At 43.1% G+C, this 22320-nt stretch overlaps 1 protein-coding gene across 2 annotated transcripts in view; it reads right to left on the bottom strand.

Annotated features, from left to right (window-relative positions):
• The window catches only part of macf1b (microtubule actin crosslinking factor 1b), a 74073-nt gene that overhangs the window by 18099 nt on the left and 33654 nt on the right, over positions 1-22320 (bottom strand). For both annotated transcript variants that reach the window (XM_056258092.1, XM_056258081.1), the window contains 8 exons: positions 21090-21287; positions 20745-20873; positions 20459-20629; positions 16125-16280; positions 15840-16046; positions 15341-15460; positions 13547-13716; positions 13303-13462 (listed from right to left, as the gene is read on the bottom strand). In XM_056258092.1, coding sequence (XP_056114067.1) covers positions 13303-13462; positions 13547-13716; positions 15341-15460; positions 15840-16046; positions 16125-16280; positions 20459-20629; positions 20745-20873; positions 21090-21287 — 1311 coding nt within the window. The remainder of the gene's footprint in view (positions 1-13302; positions 13463-13546; positions 13717-15340; positions 15461-15839; positions 16047-16124; positions 16281-20458; positions 20630-20744; positions 20874-21089; positions 21288-22320) is intronic.

Consider the following 22320-nt stretch of genomic DNA (forward strand, 5'->3'; position numbering starts at 1 on the left):
GATAATGAAACAAAACAACCCAGCTGACCTTGTTAAATTCTAATGAATAATGAACAAGACATGCTTTGAAACTGATTGGGAGACCATGTAAAATTAGGTAGAAGCTACCGGAAAATGGGAAGTTTAAAATCTTATTTAAAATTTAAATCTTTTAGCAATAATATAAAGAAAAATGAACATTGAAAATGAACAGTTAACATATGTGTGTCTAGAATGAGTGTGTGTGATGGTGACAGCACTTTATGTCTTGTATGTATTAGTTTGGGGCACTAATATTCCGCCTGAATGGTGTGTATATTGCGTCATTAACCTCTGGAATGAGTTTATCATTACAGATGGGTTAAGGCAAATGACAACTTTTAAAGAAGCTGATAATTCTGATGAAAAGACAATACAGAACATGGGACAAGCTTTAAGTTGATTGGCCATCAAGCTCTGTCTGGTAGTAATACTTTTGTCATAAATAATGTAGATTTGAAGATCAGTTTAAGTAAATTGGAATTGTGTAGTTGTATATCACCCTCTGGCATGGGCTGAGATAAATGAAAATGTTGTAGATTTGAGGGAAACAACAAAGTGACATATTGGCTAAGTCAACATGAAATTATCAAGAGAGCCTCTCACATTTATGATTATTGTGAACAAAGGGGGAGAAATGATTGACTGACATTGACCAAGTCTGTACAGCACGACTTGACCTGATAGGGAAAATTGATGACTTTGGAAATGTTTGTAGATGACTGACTTGAGAGACCAAACAACAGGCCTGAAAAGCAAGATTCGCTGTGAGAGTGAGGGCCGTTGCCTTTCAAATACTTCGAGAAGAAGATGAGATTGTGGCTTTAAGTGAAGAATGTAATATTTTTGTTTCAGAGGCAGAGAAATTTGTCTGAAGGACGCCGCTTGGGTTAGTGTTGATGGCAAACTTTATAAAAAAACACTATGTTAAATGTTATGTTAAATTGATGCTCGAGTTGTGTCGTGCATCAAGAGGGAGATGGTATAACAATTGCCAAATATGGTTTATTAAGGGGTTCACATTTGCTGAATAAATGTTGGGAGAACACTAGGGGCCATTTTTCTGCCTAACAAAATTGATGTCTGTGAGTGTGCACACACCAATAACAAAGATTGTTTCAACAGGAAACGCCAGGGCATCGAAGGACACGGGAGAACAGTAGACAAAAGAAACTACGTACTTTACTATCTGACAATAACCTCGAAATTTGTTTCTCTTTACAGAGAGCATGCAGGATTGGGAGACAGGGCAAAATGTGCCAATAAAATAATGGTTATGGATGAATTTGGCTAACTGTCCTGGCCTGGGTTATTATTGTGGCAGAAAGGTGCTACACCTGCGCAGCGCATAACTTAAAATTTTCCTTTTACAGAATGTCAGGATGGATTGGATCAAACAGAACTAATTCTGTTCCAAATGTATAAATATTGTGTGGACATGAGCAAAGTGGGTTGAGTGTTTTTCAGGGTAAAAGGACCCCGAGTGCTATTAAGTGAGCAAGAAATTATCCGGAGATAATGTTTCAGGTTGTTGATTCCACAGGTCACACCAAAGGGGACGAGCGGCTAGACAAGCGGTCACTAACAAAATACTTAAGGTCTCCATTCACAGGTGACAGTTCACTCCAGTGGGGGTGTGGTCGTGATATAAGGGAAAACCTTATAAGGATCAGAAAATGGTTGGAGAGTGTGACACCTGGGTCCAAGCCTCTCACCTACACCAACAGGCCACAACCATCCCATAGTCCATGGGGCGAACGAGATGATCAACACGCCTGGAGGAGGATGTGAACCGACTAATGGTTTAAGAATGTGGTTTTGTGATTATTTTGAGGATTTGATTTGATTAAATCAAAATAGGGCTTAGTATTGATATACAGTAGATCAAAAGATTTGATTGGTTACTTATTCATTAGGAAATATTTAAGGAAAATGTTTTTGGGAAGAGAAGATCTATTAATTAATGTAAATTATAGGGATAATTGTTGAAGCTTATTAAGTAGAACCACAGCATGTTTGAATTAAAAGTTAAAGGTAAAAGAACACGGAACGTCCGTGGGGCGAACGAGATGATCAACACAACTGATGGTTTAAGTTTAACAGAAGAATCTGGTTTTGTGATGATTTGGTTTGATTGAATCAAACTAGGTATTGATTTGATTGTAAATGTAGAAAATATATTGATTGTGTCCGTAATGGAAATATTAGAGTTAATATTGAACAACTGCATTGGTTAGAAGAATGGATAAAATTATAAGACTTCTCTGGTTAGATTTTGTTAAATATGGCATTAAATAGAGCTTACTAAATTGAATTAGAAGTGAACAAAATATGGTTAGGAAAACCGAGGTGAAATATGGAGATGGGCGTAGATTAATGGAAAAGGCTTAATGATAGGAGTTAGGATTGTTATTCTAATAATTTTGTTATTCATGGGGGAATACGATCACAGTGACAGGTGAAACATGCTGTCTGTTCAATTGGTGAAAATGACAGTCTATCCCAAGGATGAACAAAATTATGTGACGATACAGGTAGCGGGAGCTACAGTGAGAGATGTGTTAAATGTATGTTCTGTTTGTTTTTCTTCTATTTGTTTATTTTCTGAGAAAGATTAAGGGCAAAAGATTTAAAGAAGGTTACAAGCAGCGGTCATCCGTGTTACGAGATGGCGTACAAAGATAGGGTTTGAAACTGAGTGATTTTTATTATACTTTTATCTGTTTGTTTCCTTACTATGTTATAACTACCTTTTTCCTTACTGGCGTGACTGAGGGTCTGTTTACAGGAGCGCAGGAACAGTGATTTCTCGCTTAGCCCGGCGCAGTAAAAATGTTTACTTGCTTGCTAAAATATTACGGGGCCTTTCCCCCACAAAAACAGCCTTATGCTTCTTCATTCTAAACTTTTCTTCACAGGTTCAAGGAGAGTGATCATTTATGCAAAAAATCAGAGATGAAGAGTATAAGTGTGATGATATGACTTAAAATTTGTTTATTTGTTTATTATTGTGATTATGGGTAATCAGAATGATAAAAAGTGAGAAGTTGTAGTGGAAATTTTAATGATATTCATTGATCTTTAGTAAAATATAGACGATTCAAAGAATGTCACATGTGTGTCTCTCACTTGTAGTGAGAGAAGATTCTGTTTATGTACCTGGGGAGGCAGAAGAGGGAGACACTCCAGAGAACAGACTAACAAGGACCTCTGACCTAGATGTCAGAAGGCCACTTAAGCAGGGGGGCTTATTGGGCCAACTAGTCTATGGAAAACTACTGGGAGGAAGGCTCTGGGGGGAAGAAGGCCTTGAAACTAAGATAAAAGCTAGTTCAGTCTGTCTGGGGGGGTGTCACTCTTCTGCACAGGGTTACAACTGTGTATTAGACTGCTCCTATTCTTGCAAGAATAAATACTTCTATTTTATATAATTTGACTCTGAGTGTCTCTTACGCAGTGATGTTTGCTTGAGATGAATTTTTGCCACAACAGGTTTATCCATGTTTATGACAACTGTCATTAAGTGTCTTTCGCTCAATAATGACATTTTGAATGCAAATATGACATCGTTTAAGATTTCTTTGTTATGACAACTTGACATAAACCAATACATCATAACCTGTCAGTGTCTTTGACATGACAACTTGACATTAAATTAAATTAAACTGTCATGTGGTTGGTTTTGACACTGGCTGTCATGAGGCCATTATAACTGTGTCATGAATATTTTTCGTGACCTCAACTACAGTGGTACAAATTGAATTTGTCATTAAAAAGTTATAATGGCTTCATGACAGCCAATGTCAAAACCAAACACATGACAGTTTAATGTAATTTTCACCAATAAAGCTAAGTGGTTCCTTAAGTTTGATAATTAATCTGCTAGGTCATGTTTATGACTGGTTGTGTTGTCTTAGTAATGTCAAGTTGTCATGACAAAGACACTGACAGGTTATGATGTATTTGCTTATGTCAAGGTGTCATAACAAAGACATTTCAAACAATGTCTTATTTGCATTAAAAATGTCATAACTGAGCGAATGACACTTAATGACAGTTGTCATAAACATGCATAAAACTTCCTTCATATTCATAACATGTGTCATGTCATGATTATGAAGGTGTCATGTCAGTCTTATGCACACCCCTTCAAGTAAAGTGTTACCAACTTTTCTTCTAAAGGGATACTCCACTTTTTTTGGAAATAGGCTCATTTTACAACTCCCCCAGAGTTAAACTGTTGAGTTTTACCGTTTTTGAATCCATTCAGACGATCTCCGGTTCTGGCGGTACCACTTTTAGCATAGCTTAGCATACATCATTGAAGTGGACAAGACCATTAGCATTTCTAAAAAAAAAAAAAATGACCAAAGAGTTTCGATATTTTTCCTATTTAAAACTTGACTCTTCTGTAGTTACATCGTGCATAAGACCGACGGAAAATGTAAAGTTGCGGTTCTCTTACGAGAGTATCTCTCGTACTGCGTAATAGCTTTACGCTAGGGGAAAAACTCTTTTCCACGAGATATTGAAGCCAAAAATTATCCTTAATTTTTTATTAATGTAAAACGCTTTGCAGCAGCAAGCAGACATAGGCGAAACAGCTCGCGCGCCTATTGGTTGCTCTTGCGGCAAATGCAGCAGCCTATCGAGAGAGACTCTGCGTGACGTAATGACCAATGGGGGCAATTCGCGCCCATATCGTCACGTCCCGCCAGAAAGGGCGTGGTCTCACCCTATAAATATGCTCGTTAGGCTGGTACAAGCTGATTTTTATCTCTTCAGCGACGCACACGACGATCCGGAGTGAGAAGCCGCGCCGTCGAAGCAAGCCTTTCAGCGGGACGAGCTCTGGAGTCGCTGGCCTCGCCGCCTTCAACTGCCGTACCTGCTGCGCTTTCCGGCGTTCTATATCCTTTTTATACTCTGTGTATCTTTACTCTGCTGAGAGTGTTTGCTCGCTTACTTGACGCGACTCACACTTCTCTTCACAAAAGAGCTGCGTCTTTTTAAAGATGCCATCCTGTGGCTCGTGCCGCGCCCCGCTCAGCGACGGAGACCGGCACGTCATCTGTGTTTCCTGCCTGGGTGAGGATCACGCGGCTCTCGCGCTCGCTGACGGCGGATGCCCTCATTGCGAGCTTTTGCCTATGGTGACTCTGAGGACTCGCCTGGCATCATTCTCCGAGCCTTCACCACAGCCCGCCGTGGTGCCGCGCCGCAAGAAGCGCCGCGCCCAGCGCGCTCCCGAGCTTTCTCCAGCCCGCCAAAGCTCGCCGGTTCGCCCGCCAGCTTCGCCGGCTTCGCTCGAGTCGCTCACTGACGGACAACGGCCGCCGCCTGCCGCCGCGTCCGTCCACGAGTTCGACGAACCCACCGAGGCGTGTTCTCTTCTGGCATCCGATAGCGAGGATTGGGCGAGCTCCGTGGACCTCCCCTCCGCTAGCGTTTCCCGCCAGACCACTGGTAAGAGAACCGGCATTGAGACTGAGCTGATGCGTCTGCTCTCTCAGGCCGTGGGAAGCATCGGCCTCGATTGGGAGGCGCCCGCGCAACCGCCGCGCAACAGGCGAGCTCTGTGGACCTCCGCCTTCTGTCCGCGAGTCGTCAAGGAAACGGGCCAGCATCAAGACCGCGAGCCCTAAAAACCGCGGCTAGCTTTCTTTACGTTATAAGAAATCTACCCCGCCCCCCATGGGCGTGCGTCACCGGCAAATGAGAAAAGAGTGTGTTTTAGTCCCCGCCGAGGCCGGACTAATCTCCATTTCTCAAACATTTCTCAGCTCCTAGTTTGAGCGGCTGAAAATGTCATTATTGCAGCAATGAGCCTGTTGTATAACACGCAAACCTGCATACAAACGCCGACACACACAAAACTGTGATGACACTCTCTTATCTGCTTGCGCTAGTGTAGTTCTCCCTGTGGCCCAGTGGCGGAACCCGAAGCTTTCACGCGAGAGACCCGTGTTCGATCCCGGCTCTCGCAGCAGATAAAAATTTAGTCTCGCCGCGGCCAGACTTCCACCGAAACTTTTCGCTCGTTCAGTTCCAGAAAATGCGACTGTTCCAGTGTATTTTGCAGTAAACAAGCTGGTACCACGGCCCGCTTGCCTGCACATAAAGGCCGTTTCCATGGCGACCCAGAAAAATCATGTAATCATTGTATTTCTGGTTTTCCGGCCACAGCCGATGGTGTTATAAGTGTAATAAAATGCTCACAGCCCAGTGTTCATTTCTACACACAAACACAGCCCGCCACGGTACAGGGCTCGCACAAATGAAATCGACGCATGTCAATTGTGCATTAAATGTAGTGAATGTGCCCACAACCCAGTGCCCACAAACACTACCACGGTTTCTGTAAAACGAAACCAACACAAGTCTTCCTAGCCTCCTAGGAAATCGACGGTGTTTCAGTCTCGCCGTGGCCAGACTTCCACTGAAATTTTCGCTCGTTCAGTTCCAGAAAATGTGACTGTTCCAGTGTATTTTGCAGTAAGCAAGCCAGTACCATGCCCGCTTGCCTGCACACAAATGCTGTTCCCACGGCGACCCAGATAAATCACATAAATGGTGTATTTTCTGGTATTCCGGCCACAGCCGATGGTGTTATGAGTGTATTGAAAATGCCTACAACCCAGGGCTCATTTCTACACACAAACACAGCCCGCAAAAATGCAGGGCTCGCACAAACAAAATCGCCTCATGTCGATTGTGCACTAAATGTAGTGAATGTGCCTACGTCTCAGTGCCCACAAACACTACACACCACATGTCCCACGGGTTCTGTGAAAACGAAACCAACACGCATTCAGTCAGCTCAGGCCGACGGTGTTTTTCAGTGCAGTAAATGTGCCCGCTGTCCTGCGCCCACATTCACTCACAGACATGTTAAGCCCCACGGGGCTCGCCCCGCTCTCTCTCCCTCAGCAAACTGCTATAAGGGTTTTGAGCGCGGCCAGGCTGCCCGCCGCGATCGGCGCGCCCCCCGCCTCACACACTGTAAACACAGTGTCTGCGTTACAGCACGCCGGAGCTCTCTTGCCGTCACTATGTCTCGGCCAGAGCCCAGATCTCATTCTACCCCTAGCTATTCACGCGAAAGTGTGGGCACAGCTTCCTGGGGTATCAGAATGGGTGCTGAACACTATAAAAAGAGGCTATTCGCTACAGTTCGCTCGACGTCCCCGCCGTTATACGGCGCACGTCGAGACGACGGTGGAAAACGAAGTATCTCATCTACTTCGAGCCGAGATAGCGAAACTACTGAGCAAAGGTGCTATAGAACCTTTATCTCAAGCTCAGAGCAAAGGGGGCCTACACAGCAGATATTTTCTGGTACCGAAAAAAGATGGAGGTCTCAGACCCATTTAAGATCTGCGACAGCTGAACAGAGCGCTTGTGAAGCGCCAGTTCAGAATGCTTACGACCAGGAAAATCCTCGCGCAAGTGCGCCACGGGGACTGGTTTATGTCAATAGATCTGAAAGACGCCTATTTCCAAATACAAATAGCGTCCCATCACAGACGATTCTTGAGATTCGCTTTCGAGGGCCAGGCATATCAATACACAGTCCTGCCGTTCGGCCTGTCCCTAGCACCTCGTACATTCACGAAGTGCATGGACGCGGCGCTCGCACCCCTGAGACTTCAGGGCATGCGAGTCCTGAACTACTGGGACGATTGGCTGATTCTAGCTCGATCACGATCGGAGCTCATAGAACACAGGGCCGCATTACTCGAGCACCTCGAGGAGCTGGGCCTCACAGTCAATTGGGCGAAGAGCTCACTGTCTCCCAGTCAGAAAATTTCCTTTCTGGGAACAGTGTTAGACTCGCTATCTATGACGGCACGCCTGTCACCAGAGCGCGGACTAAATATTCAGCGGGTCTGTTTCGCCTCAAGGTCAACCTACAGTGTGTTTCAGCTCTGGAACCTTGGAAAATAACCGACTGGTATCAGTCAGGTGTGAGTCTGGGGACCGCTTCGAGTGTGAAGGTGGTGTCTACGGACGCCTCCACCTCGGGGTGGGGAGCGCTGCTCGAGGGCAGACCGCTAGCTGGCCTGTGGTCAGAACGGGAAAAGCTCCTTCACATAAACTGCTTGGAGATGATAGCAGTCGACAAAGCGCTACGGCGTTTTTGTCCCCAGGTAACAGGCCACCACGTCTTGGTCCGGTCGGACAACATGTCAGTGGTGGCATACATAAATCGCCAGGGCGGCGTCAGGTCACGAAACCTTCACAGGCTGACGGAACGCCTCCTGGTCTGGGCTCAGCACAACCTGCTCTCACTGAGAGCAGCGCACGTGCCTGGTCACCTGAATGTGGGACCAGACAGACTGTCCAGGAACAATGTTCCAGCAGGGGAATGGTCGCTGCACCCGCAGACGGTCCAGCTGCTGTGGAAAACGTTCGGCAGAGCACAGGTGGACCTATTCGCGTCCCACGAAAACGCTCATTGCCCGGAGTTTTTCTCGAAAAGCAAGGACGCGCTGGCTCATGTTTGGCCCCGCTGCCCCCTATATGCTTTTCCTCCTGTCTCGCTCCTGCCTCAGGTGTTGGAACGAATCAGGGAGAACGGATGCCCAGTGCTGCTCGTAGCTCCGCTCTGGACAAACCAGACGTGGTTGCCTGCCCTGATGCAGCTGACCAGCACTGCCCCATGGCCTGTACCATTGAGGAGAGACCTCCTCTCTCAGGCGGAGGGCTCGATTTGGCACCCTCGCCCGGAGTTGTGGTCCCTGCACGCATGGGCCATCAACGGGTACCCGCTAGCCTCCCAGAAGGAGTGTTAAACACGATCGCGCAGGCTAGAGCTCCGTCTACCAGGCGGCTCTACTCCTCGAAATGGTCTGTTTTCTCTGCATGGTGTCAAGCCCAGAGGTTTTCACCTGTGGAATGCGGGGTTTCGGAAGTGCTTTCCTTCCTTCAAGAGCTACTGGATAAGGGCAGGACCCCATCCACGCTCAAAGTATATGTGGCGGCCATAGCAACGTTTGCAAAACCGGTGTCTGGCCAGTCGCTGGGGAAAAACGACTTAATCGTGCGTTTCCTTAGGGGAGCTCGGAGGCTGAACCCTCCCAGGCCCCCTTCAGTCCCGACGTGGGACCTTTCCACGGTCCTGGAGGCCATGAAAGGCGCCCCGTTCGAGCCAATCCAGCTGGTGGACATGAAACACCTGTCGTTCAAAACAGTGTTTCTCATGGCTCTCGCTTCAGTGAAGCGCATAGGGGACTTGCAGGCGCTTTCAGTAAGCGCGTCGTGTATGGAGTTTGGGCCTAATGACTCAAAGGTCATTCTCAAACCTAAGCACGGGTATGTCCCGAAATCCCTCAATACACCGTTTAGGGCCCAGGTAATTTCCCTGTCCGCCCTTCCGGTTCTCAGTGAGGAGGAGGACGCGAGACTCCTTTGCCCCGTCAGGGCATTGAGAGCTTATGTGTCACGCTCGTCTGTTTTCAGACAGACGGAGCAGCTTTTCGTTTTGTTTGGCGGGCGTTCCAAGGGACTCGCCGCCTCAAAACAGAGCCTATCCAGATGGATAGTGGATGCCATTGCGCTCGCTTACTCTGCAAAGGGCCTACAGTGCCCCTTGGGTGTCAGAGCGCACTCCACGAGAGGCGTGGCCTCTTCGTGGACTTGGTCGAGCGGGGTTTCCCTGCAAGATATCTGTACGGCCGCGGGCTGGGCCTCGCCGTCTACATTTATAAAATACTATAACCTGGAGGTACCCGCCTTACAAGCTAAGCTTTTGGCGGTCTAAAATTCAGTGCTATCTGCCCCGCTGTGCGGCCCTGATGCTGAGTTTACTGCAGCCCCATGAGTGTTGACACACGTATGGCCACCCAGATCAGGCTGAAAGCTTTCACCCTGGCTGCGCGTTTTATTGTCATATGATAGCCCCGCTGGGTGCTTTTTTATAGGGAATGACGCTTCCAGCCTCTCTTCCTCCACTCTATGTGAGTTTATGGTGATTATGCACTACATGAGCCCTGGGCTTCGGCCCTTGGGACTTTGGTGTTGGATCCCTGTACGCACGGCGTGTTGCATTGTGTTCCCCTAGCGTAAAGCTATTACGCAGTACGAGAGATACTCTCGTAAGAGAACGTACTCGGTTACTAACGTAACCTCGGTTCTCTCTAGCCCTCTGGGGTCCTTCATTTCAGGGTCACACTCAGGGTCTTCGGGACCAAATGGTCCGGAAGGGTTTGATTCATATTTATTAAAAGAAAATCATATATATATATTTTTACTTGTTTTTTATAAAAAAAATTATTTTATTTTTTGGTGTTTTGAGAAAATTTTATGATTTATAATTAATATTTATGCAATAATTATGACCCATTTTTCCCATTGAATATAATATAATTTTTTTATAAATATGTATTTTTTTTTATTTTTTTTTTAAAGCTGTATTTAATTTTAGAGTCAAGCCTAGGCCTCATGAAAACAATTTTTGAAATGAGATGGATGCCATCTGCTGGACACACTGAGCATTTTTATCACGCAATAGCACATTTTTACCACTAGTGGATTTACAGCTCTCTGTAGAAAGGGTTCAGAATTCTTGTGAGTTTTGCACATCTTTGACAATTTTTTTCAGGTTGTTGATTTTAAAATATAATAACAGATTCTCAAAGACTATTTTTGTCTTGTTTTTTGTTTGTTTGTTTGGTTTAAATGGTAATTTGAAGTGCCAGTTTTACTTTATAATACAGATTATTATAAATATTTAATACAGTGTGTGTGTGTGTGTGTGTGTGTGTGTGTGTGTGTGTGTGTGTGTGTGTGTGTGTGTGTGTGTGTGTGTGTGTGTGTGTGTGTGTATGTGTGTGTGTCTGTTTTGCACTCTTGATGTTTTAGAGATTCACCCCTTCACTGTTGAGTCCTTTTTTCTGCATCCTGGCTGATTTGTAGATTGTATGCAAAAAAAAAAAAACTCTGACAATTTCCCATTCATTTCCTATGGGGGTCATTTTTGACCAAAGAGCAGAAGTGTGACGACCACTTAGCATGCTTGGATCATGACCTCAATATTTTTTGTTTGTTCACATACCTAATACCATAAAAGTCACCTAGTTTCGTAACATTCCGATGAAGCTGTGATTTTTTAAAATTCAAAACATATTTATGTAATCTGAATTTATTAGTGTGTTTGTGTATAAAAGTGTGTGTGTGTGTGTGTGTGTGTGGATGTGTCTGTTTTGCACTCTTGATGTTTTATAGATTCACCCCTTCACTGTTGTGTGCTTTTTTTCTGGATCGTGGCTGATTTGTTGATTGTAAGCACAAAACAACTCTGTATTGTCACATTTTTGTCAATTTCCCATTCATTTCCTATGGCGGGTCCATTTGGACCCGAAGACCCTGAGTGTGACCATTTTTTTTACAACCACTTAGACTATTCAAATCCTGTCCCCAATTTTTTTGGGTGTTCATATACCAAGTACCAACAAAGTCACCAAATTTCGGACCATTCCGATGAAGCTATGATTTTACAAATTTTTTTATTTAAATTCTTCGGGTCCATTTGGTCCGAAGAACCCCAGAGGGCTAGAGAGGGAACGAGTACTGCGTATCTTGCCGTGCTTGGAATACGCTCTGGTTCGCTTCAGCGATAAAAACCAGCTTGTACCAGCCTAACGAGCATATTTATAGGGTGAGACCACGCCCTTTCTGGCGGGACGTGACGATATGGGCGCGAATTGCCCCCATTGGTCATTACGTCACGCAGAGTCTCTCTCGATAGGCTGCTGCATTTGCCGCAAGAGCAACCAATAGGCGCGCGAGCTGTTTCGCCTATGTCTGCTTGCTGCTGCAAAGCGTTTTACATTAATAAAAAATTAAGGATAATTTTTGGCTTCAATATCTCGTGGAAAAGAGTTTTTCCCCTAGCGTAAAGCTATTACGCAGTACTCGTTCCCTCTCTAGAGAGAACCGAGGTTACGTTAGTAACCGAGTACGTTTTCTAGGCTGATATGGCTAGGAACTATACTCTCATTCCTGCGTAATAATCAGGAGGAACTATACTCTCATATGACGCAGTGATATGACGCAGCGCCTGAAAATAGTCCCCAGCTGCGTCATATCATTACGCCTGCTGCACTCATGGTACGGCAGTAAAGTTTCTTGATTATTTCTTGTATGCTAAGCTATGCTAAAAGTGGTACCGCCAGAACCGGAGATCGGCTGAATGGATTCAAAAACGGTAAAACTCAACAGTTTAACTCTGGGGGAGTTGTAAAATGAGCCTATTTCCAAAAAAAGTGGAGTATCCCTTTAAGAGTGTATGCAATTTAAACCCTTACCCTCAAAATAATGAACTGGTTTGAGTAACGTAAACTTAAATTAACAAATTATTTCAATCAAATGAACTTTTATGAGTATTTAGAACTTTTCTTTTTCTTTTGAGTTCACAAAATGACACATGTTTTGAGTTAGACAAACTTAAAATGAACTGAAACTGGGCTGGAATTTCTATTTCCCAGCATGCTTCGCCATGACACTCAAAGGGAAGTGTAAATGCTAAAATTAAGTGTTATATAATGTTTTTTTGTGTATTAATGGGTATAACACTTAAAATAACTGCTATTAATCAGTAGCTAAGCATTAATAAACAGTTAATTCATCATTTATAAAGCATTAATAGACATCAATAAGCAGTTTATAAATACAGCTATAAGAGCTTTAATCTTGATTCATAAGCATATCTAGAATGTGTTTAATAATTGTATTTTCATACTCTATTATTGATAAATTTATCATTTCTAAATGAAGTATTGCATTATTTACAAACCAGTTATTTAGGAGTTGTCAGTGGTTCATAAGATCACAGAAAGTGTAAGTAAATGATTAATAAACTATTTAAATGTGACTTCCCACCTTCCCAGGAGGACTTGAAACGCACCATGTGTCTTGTTAGTTCCCTCGGTTACCCCCGTGTGTTCCCATGACAATTTACCATGCCCCTGTGTTACCTTGTTAGCCTGTGTATACATTGCCCTTGTGTTTCTGCTGTGGTTTGTCAGTCTTTGTTTGCTGTAACATGCTCCTGTCCTGAGTTTCTTTGTTTGCCCTGGATTCCTTGTGTTTGCATTGTTAATAAAGTAGTGTATGAGTATGTAAAATATATGAATTAGCTTACTCAAATATTTAAGAGTAATTCAAAATAGTACAAAATAAAAAATCAGCCAGTTCTGCTTACTTAAACTTGTTTTAAAAATAATGATTACCTCAAATTTGGGGGGTTTTGCCAACGTATTGGTAATATACGCAGAGATGTACCTTGTGCTTGTCAATCAGATTGTTGACCAGGTCTTTTTCACCACAGACAGGCACATCTTCAGCCAGCTGTGGCTCTGCCCTGTACAGCCAGTCATTGAGAGCCTGGAGAGCGTCAGTGAATCTCCCGGAAAACAGCAGAGCCTCTTCCAGCTTGTGTTGCCTTGGCGGGAAAAACACAATTTAGAGCTCAGAGAATATACTCAAATCCCTACAGATCAGATGGTACCGCTCACATCAGACTCACCTCTCACTGGATTTCCCGCTGATGGTGTCCCATGAATCTCTGAGCTCGGACACCATGTTCTCCAGGTGCTGTGTGTCTTCTGGGCCCTGCGCTTTCTCCTGGAGTGAGCGGCCACTCTTCAGACAAGCCTCATACATGGGCCGCTTCAAGCGGAGAAGCTTCTGGAACTCCTGAAGATATACAAATGCACTTCATAAATGATCCATTGTGAAGTATTTATTTCTTTTGGGGTGAAATTTCCAGTGTGGTTTATACATATTATACTATAGATTATTTACTTTCACTGTCCAGTTTTTTTAAAATCACATTTTAAGAGGCACCACATGTAAAATAATAAAGTAAAGTAATTTATATTGGTTTTTGAGGATATTTTTTCTGCTTGCCAGTCGTGCCAGTAGTTCCAATTTTGGTAACGTTTTATTTTGATAATCCACGTTCTACTATAAGCAGTGTTTGGGGTAACGCATTACACGTAATGTGAGTTACGTAATCAGATTACTTTTTTTCAATTAACAAGTAAAGTAAAGCATTACTGTTAAATTTACATCAAAATATTGGAGTAAGTAATGCGAGTTGCGCTGGCATATCTTAAAATTTGTCCCTGTCATTGTTTTGTCTCAAGATGCACACCAGTAATGCTTTTTTTAAAGGCATGTTTATAAAAGCTACTTAAATGTTCTTATTGAACTAAGACCTAATCCTGGCTTAATCTAACATGTCTTTGGCTGCTGATCTTTGATGATCCAATTAAACCATACTAATAAAAAATGACTTTAGACAAACATTTGTGTTTCTTTTTTGTGTGTGTGTGTGTGTGTGTGTGTATTTGCCTTTTCTTATCCCTGATTCTTATTCATTTCACTTTTGGTGTGACAGGGCCTTTACATTAGCAAAAATTATGATTAAAAAACAAACTAGCAAGCCCAGCCCAGGTAAAAAAAAAAAAGGTAATACAAAAGTAACGTAACGCATTTTCCATAAAAAAGAACTAAGTAACACAGTTACTTTGAGTAACACAATATTGTAACGCATTACTTTTAAAAGTAACTTTCCCCAACACTGACTATAAGTTTGCAACTATGTCAACTATCAGTGTTAGTAGACTGTCTGCTTATAGTTATTACCCAGTAATTATAATTACTATAATAAGTACATAGTAAGTACATGGGTAACAGGACTGTAAAAGGAAGCGTTACCCACTTTATTTTGATGCTCCCCTAACCTAACAGTCTACTAATACTCGAATGAGAGTTAGTCAACATGCAGTTGCAAAGTTTTTATAGTTAGTCTAAAGTGGACTATTGAAATAAATTGTAACCCCAATTTTTGCTAGCTATTAATTTATTAACTGGCCCCACCACAAAAGAATGACACATTTTTAACAATGCATTTTTTGGGGATTTACTAGAAATAATCATTTTTAATTAAATGTTAAGATTTCCTTCCAATTTTTTTGGTTCATTAAATATTTTTGCATTATAAAAAGAAAATTAGCTGGAAATTATACTATATACAGCTATAATTTTTTTGTTGCACATTTGCAATGCAAAACATTATATTTAGTTTCCAACACATTCTTACTGATGCTTCCATGACTACCAAGAATACAAAATAAAATCAAAGTAAACCAAACTTTGCATGGCAAAACATTTTTTTTAATTAAAACAAGACCAATGAATGTACATTTTTCTGAGGCAGTGCAGCACTGGCCCAAAAGGCCAAACTGTCAACTGACCCGAAACGCTCTGACATTGGCTTCAGACGCTCTTTGTTGAGACCTGAAATGTGAAGTACCTTTTGTTCAGTAAGCTGTTGTTTGATCTCTTCCTGTGACACAGCGATCTCTTTGTGTGTATCCAGTGTCTGTTCAACCTCCGTCATCCAGTCCACCAGTAAGTGCCATGATTCATTGAACTGTGGAAGTGGAAAGCACAAAAGTTTAGTAGTACTTGCCAAATGATTTCCTGGATACTTTGAACTAACTCTTTCTGTCTGTTTCGAAGTCCATATGAGAAGTGACAACCCGATCTCACGGCAATTCATACGAATTTTACGAGAGGGCTAATTCATACGAATTCATATGACCTCACTTGTACGAATTCGTACGATTTTTGCTAAATCATACATATTTTACGAGTTGCCCAATTCATATGAATTCGTAATGACCTACCCCTGACCCCGCCCCTAAACCTATTACGTGGGTTTAGACAAATCGTACGAATTTGTACGAGTGAGGTCATATGAATTAGCAACCTGTACGAATTGGTCGTGAGATAGCATTGGAAGTGAATACCTGTTTAGCATGCCTTTTGACGTCCTCAAGCGTTTTTCCCCTCTCTGTAGTGTGTTGGAGGAGTTTCTTGAATCTGTCCTGAACGGTCATGATCAGGTTCTGCACAACATCGCAGTCTTCCTTCCTGCTGAGCTCAGACAGACGTGTGGCAGCGTTCTCCACGCTCGTCTTCCTCTCTCCATAAGACTGCACCTCACCTATCAGCATCTACACACAAGATGACAAAATCACACAAACACGTACACTACCACAGACATACACAAATCCATGTGAAGATGCACATACCCTGTGCTCCTGAAGCTGTGAGGAGATGGTGTCCAGGATGAAGCTGGGCGCAGGTAGAGTGTTTATGGTCTCCTCACATTTGCCCATTTTGGTCAGCAGGTCTTGGACATTACTGTTAAACTCCTTTGCAAGACCAAGTCCCTCTGTTAACTTCGCCTAAAAAAAAAAAAAAAAAAAGTTTTTTAAAATAAAATGTAAAAATACGGAAATAAAAATTAATAAAAACATGATATGTTAAATAAAAAAATAAAAACTCATCAAAATGACATTAAGAGCCGGGTGTGAAAACTTTTGAACAGGATGAAGACGTCCAAATTTATTTTGTTTAAATATTTTTAAAAAATTCATTTAGTACTACCCTTCGGAAGCAACAGAATATAATTACATGTTTCCTGGAAGACAAATTTTGTAAAAATTACCTTGATCTTAAAAATTCAAAAAGTTTTCAACCCCCAGCTCTTAATGCATCGTGTTTCCTTCATCAGTGAATGTTTGAACCTACAACATAGTTGTGTTTGAGTCCCTAAATTGTCCTCAGTGTGAAAAGATGGATTCCAAAATTCTACAGTTACTGCTGGAAAGGATTCAAATATGCAAAAGATGCTGGAAAATGTTTTGGTGTCACATGAAACCCTCGTTCCCTAAAGGAGGGAACGGAGACGTTATTCAGAACGGAACTGATGAATTGGGATCTTGCCTGAGAGCCAAATCACCTCAGAGTGTAAATTAAACGAGCCAATGCACACTGGTGTGCGAGATTAGCACTTGCAATGCACATTTAGGTTTTCGCTGAGGAGCCGAGCCGGTGACCCGGCCGCTCAGCGTTGGTACAGCAATTAAGGCGAAGAAACGTAAAGCCTCCTTCAGGAAACGAGGGTTACATATACGTAAATGAGACATTCCCTTTCATTTAGTCATGTTCAACGTTACGTCAGAACTGAACTGACGAATTAGGATCCCTGCCAAAGCGCCACTATTGCTGCCCCTTCCAGCGCTCCGTGTCCAGCCACCTGATCCCCCCACACCTACTGGAGCGGCAGATGGGACACTTCTTACGCAGAGATGGCCGATTACTGCTGTTCCGCTTGACCCATACAGTAAGACTATTGGATAACACCAGGAAAGCGTACCCTTTCCAAGCCGAAAGGGACGCTATGGAGGCCACATCCTGCCCGTAGGGAGGTATTAGGTGGAGATTGCACATATGGACTAGCCATTAGGCAGTGCAACATATGGAAGGTCTCTGAGGTAGCTCCGGCCTATTTAGGGGGGAGTCAACACCGGCAGAGATGGTAGAGCGGGCTCTGCCAAGGGAAAGACACAGGCTCACCTGCAGGGGAAGCAGTACTGTGGAAGAATACACATATGAGTTTTCATTACCGGAATCACAACATATGGGCAACTAGCCTAGCACAGGTGTCAACCACTGGGCGTACTTATGAGTGTTAGGCCTGGAGGCGGACGTCTCCGCCATGTCTGACTGCCAAGGGTGGTGGAGGAAGTCCAACATGGTTCGCCAGCTGGGGAACTCACCTGAGGAGCAAGATGGGTCCCCAGTGTTACTTGCTACTTGAGGCAAGTACACGGGAGGACACTGGCTCTACACGAAGATTATAAAATCTGGCAAACATGGAAATTGCGAGTGCTTGCTGACTTTTAAAACGCGCCTTAAGACATATCTTTTTATTCGGGCTTTTTTATAACATGTTTTTATTGAGATTTAACTGCACTTTACGCTGTTTGATTGTTGTGTGTTTTGATTTGTGTAGTGACCTTGGGTGTTCTGAAAGGCGGCATGAAATAAAATGCATTACTATTATTATTATTATACATGTTGGGTGTTGCTCAGCCCGCAGCTCTACATATATCTGCCAGCGAGGTGCCGTGTGCCAGCGCCCAGGAGAAAGCAACACTCCTGGTAGAGTGAGCTCTCAATCCAAGGGGGCACGGCTCGCCTTGGGTCTGGTACACCAAGACGATGGCATCCACTATCCAAGTGGGCCGACCTCTGCTTAGAGATAGCCTTTCCCTTCTGCTGGCCTCCATAACAGACAAAGAGGTGGTCTGAGGTCTTGGAGCTCTGCGTTCTGTCCGCGTACAGGCGCAAAGCAAAGACGGGACAGAGCAAAGAAAGGGCTGGGTCTTCCTCCTCCAGGGGCAGCACTTGCAGGTTCACCACCTGGTCCCTAAAAGGAGTGGTGGGAACCTTGGGCACATATCCGGGCTGAGGTCTCAGGATAACGAGTTAGCCCAAATTCCAGGCACGATTCATTGGCCAAAAATACCAATGAATCCTCTTGATGGAAGCCAGTGCGGTCAGGAGCACGATCTGCAATGACAGAATTTTCTGCTCAATTGACAGCAGTGGTTCGAATGGGGCTTCTCTGTAATGCTGTTAGCACCAATGAGAGATCCCAAGAGGGTACAGGGTGAGGGCGAGGAGGATTTAGCCTTCTCGCACCCCTCAGGAACACCACTCGACAAACAGGTTCCACTTCAAAGCGTAAGCACACCTCGTAGAGGGTGCTCTCGCCGAAGTGATGGTGTCTACCACTGCCTGGGGTACATCACCTAAATTCTCAGCATCCCGTTTAGAGACCAGACGTGGGTGGGGATTCCAGAGGTCTGGACGCGGGTGGACCTGGACTATATGGTGCCCCGTCTCTGAGAAGGTTCTTCCTCAGCGGAATGTGCCAGGACGGGGCTGTCGCAAGGTGCATGAGTTCTGGGAACCAGGTCCGGTTGGGCCAATAGGGTGCAACTAGCAAGACCTGCTCCTCGTCCTCCCTGACTTTGCACAGTGTCTCTGCAAGTAGGCGCACTGGGGGAAACGCATACATGCGTAGGCCCCGGGGCCAGCTGTGTGCCAGCACATCTGTGCCGAGGGTCCCCTCGGTCAGGGAGTAAAATAACTGGCAGTGAGACTTGTCCGCAGCGGCAAACAGGTCTACCTGTGCGGTCCCAAAGCGGATTTCTCTGAAGAACATTGAGCTGTTGTGGATCATCCAGGTAACGACACACAACATTAAGAGTTAAGGGTACCGTATTTTCCGCACTATACGGCGCACCGGATTATAAGGCGCACCTACAATGAATGACCTATTTTAGAACATTTTTCATATATAGGGCGCACCGGATCATAAGGCGCATAAGATCCTGCAGTCAAACGTTTGACTGGGTTTGCCTTATGCATCCACTAGATGTCAACAAATGTCAACAAAACAGTCAGATAAAGTCAAACTTTATTAAGCTTTCTGACAACTCCGTTCACTCCCATGGTAACGTTGTTCAAACGTTAAAGGAAAACTCCGGTCAATTTTAACATTGAGCTCATTTTTTGTAAATTTGGAGTGCTATCAGTACAGATAACAACGACAAAAACCGGTGTTGCCTACACCGTGTTATCCTCTTTTTAAAATTTGCACCCTGTTCCTTAAACGGGAAAAGTTTTAAACCTGCTTTTAGCCTCTTAACAACCTTAATGTGTCATTACAAGTGCACAGCCATGTGAGTGAATACGGTGAATCTGACTCCAGTAAATGTGAAAGATATGAATAAAAATGATGTTTATTCAGCCAGCTCACATAGCTGCTTCCCGTATTTTCTTCCTGTTTTCGGTCGAAGTCCACAGTTGGCGATTGGCGAGTGCGCGCGCGCGATCATTGGTAACTAAGCAACAGTGGAGACTCAGACTGTCAGCCGATGACGGTGCTGTGTGGTGTCCTGAGAATATCAGCTCAAATGGATAGTTCATCCGAATCAGATGTTGAACACATGGAGGAGGTTTGATCGCGCGCGCGAACTCGACAATCAACTACTGTGGACTTCGGCCGAAAATAGGAAGTAAATACGGGTATGTTAGCTGGCTGAATAAAGAAATTATTCCTGCCTTCGTGAAAGCTCGGATCACAGGAGACTGATAATTCAGCCAAGGCATCCACGATCCATTGGCAGATAGTGGCGTAAGTCGCCCGGCGCTGTCTCCCCGTCTTGGTGAACGTGTGTTCACCATTCATATATAAGGCGCTCCGCATTATAAGGCGCACTGACGTTTTTTGAGAAAATTAAAGGCTTTTAAGTGCGCCTTATAGTGCGGAAAATACGGTATGTAAAATTTTGAACGGGTAATTTTGATAAATGCAGCTATTTTTTTGTCTTGTGGACTATATGTAAACATCTTTTATGTAAAATATCTTATTCAGGACAGTCCTAAATAAAAAAATAACATGCATTTTGTATGATCCCTCTTATTTTGTTAAAATAGATTCTGAACAGATTCTGCAAGATTTTGAGCACAACTGTATATAATTGGGCAGAGTCTAAACTGTCATCACCTTTCTTTCTAGCATTTTAGCGTAGACAGTGCTCCATTTCTGCTCCAGTATGCATAAGCTATGCTCCGTGCTGGAGCCCCGGGCTACCTCACTGCCCTCCAGCATCCTGTGGATGGCGTTGCGAACGTTTGTGTAGGCGTGCATTTTAGAATCCATCTCATTACACGACTCCTGTAAAACAAGAAAGAAACTAGTCAGGCTTCATTGTAGCAGAATCATGTTTTATAAACACAGTTTGTAGGGTTGAGACTGCAAATTCAGCAAGCAAAATTAAAGTCATTGTTACCAAATGAGTGTTTAGTCTCTCGCTGGCAGAGTCTGGCATACCCCACACTGTTTTACTGGACGACAGCCTCAGGTCTGTGTGTTCCAGCCACTGCAGGAGATCTTGGATCTCCATGGTTACATCTTGAACCTGAAATCCAGTTATAATTGTTGAGTTCTGCATGAGCTTGAACTTATACATTGAGTGTATGTATGTATGTATGTATAAATATATATGTATAACCCTTAACTGTATAGGGTTATGTAAATTGAGAAAAGTGGAATGTAAACATATGAGCACAATGGGACTGAGACTGATTAAATTAAAGACATTGTTTTAAATAATTCATCAAGTTTATTTGGTCACCTGACTGAGGTTATTTTCCAGCTCTAGCTGTCTGCGCTCTGTCTCGCAGCGGACAAATTCCCAGCTTTCATTCAGCTGTTCCAGACGAGTCTGCAGGACATGTGAACTGTCTCCCGCCCCAGACTCCATCAGGTTTCTGCCGGCCTGGTTCAGAGAGTCTACCGTGCGCACATGGGACATCACATCATTCCGCAGAACCTAGATGCACACAACAACCATCACAGTGAGTCATTCAAAGATTGATACCCTGAGTACGTTTGGAACTGCATATTACCTATACAAAGAAAAAAGTATGCAGTATTTTTAATGTAGTAGCCACTATAGTAATGACAAATTACTGGGGACAATAATTAATATTTCTACTTTGTTACTGTACCTTTTTCAAAAATGAAACTGAAGTATTTCTTATTAGAATTATTATCAAAACAGATCATTTATTCCGGGAAACATTTACTTTACTCCAAAGCATGCTACTTTTTACTCAATTAAATGTAATAAAAAACATAAAAAAACTCTGTTTTTGTTATTTTATACTGAAGAAATCAGGACCTAATCCCAGACGCAATAGTTTTAATAGATAGATTCGTTAGGTAGCTAGATTAATTAACAAATCACTCTATTTAGCCGTTGAATCGGTTCACAAATCACTCAATGAACAATTCATTCCCAAATTGAACTGATCCGATTGCTGCGGTTTTGGAGTCAACAACTCAATGATTTAATTATTTAATTACTGATAAATTGCACATAACAGTAGATAATTATTACAATCATACTAATTAATATAGGCTACAAAGGAAAAAAAGAACCCCTGTGTATGTAGGCAACAAGGGAGGAGGAGTTATTTTGATTCAAATTTATGAGGACACATTAATTAAAAAAAATAATGTTGTGCACAGGAAAATCATTTATAAAAAAATATTGCAGTGTTCCATAAAAAATAAGAACTGTCGATTTTGATTTAATGGTGACATTAAGCTCATCGTATTACATGTAGATAACTACATTTTTGTATCACTAGCTATGTTTCCATCCAACTATTTTTATGTGCATTTTGGGATATCCCATAAAAGAAACGCATAAATTCTAAAATGCGAATAAAACATATGTGCTCAACTCAACGTATGCGCTTTTTATCAGATAAAAACATGTGAATAAACTACGATGGAAACACATTTCCCGAATAAATTCCGTACGCATCAAAGACATGACTCTGCAATGGGACGGCATA

The sequence above is a fragment of the Rhinichthys klamathensis genome, unplaced genomic scaffold (genome assembly GCF_029890125.1).
Source record: "Rhinichthys klamathensis goyatoka isolate OS25496 unplaced genomic scaffold, OSU_Roscu_1.1 h1tg000006l_1, whole genome shotgun sequence".
Taxonomy (NCBI): Eukaryota; Metazoa; Chordata; class Actinopteri; order Cypriniformes; family Leuciscidae; genus Rhinichthys; species Rhinichthys klamathensis.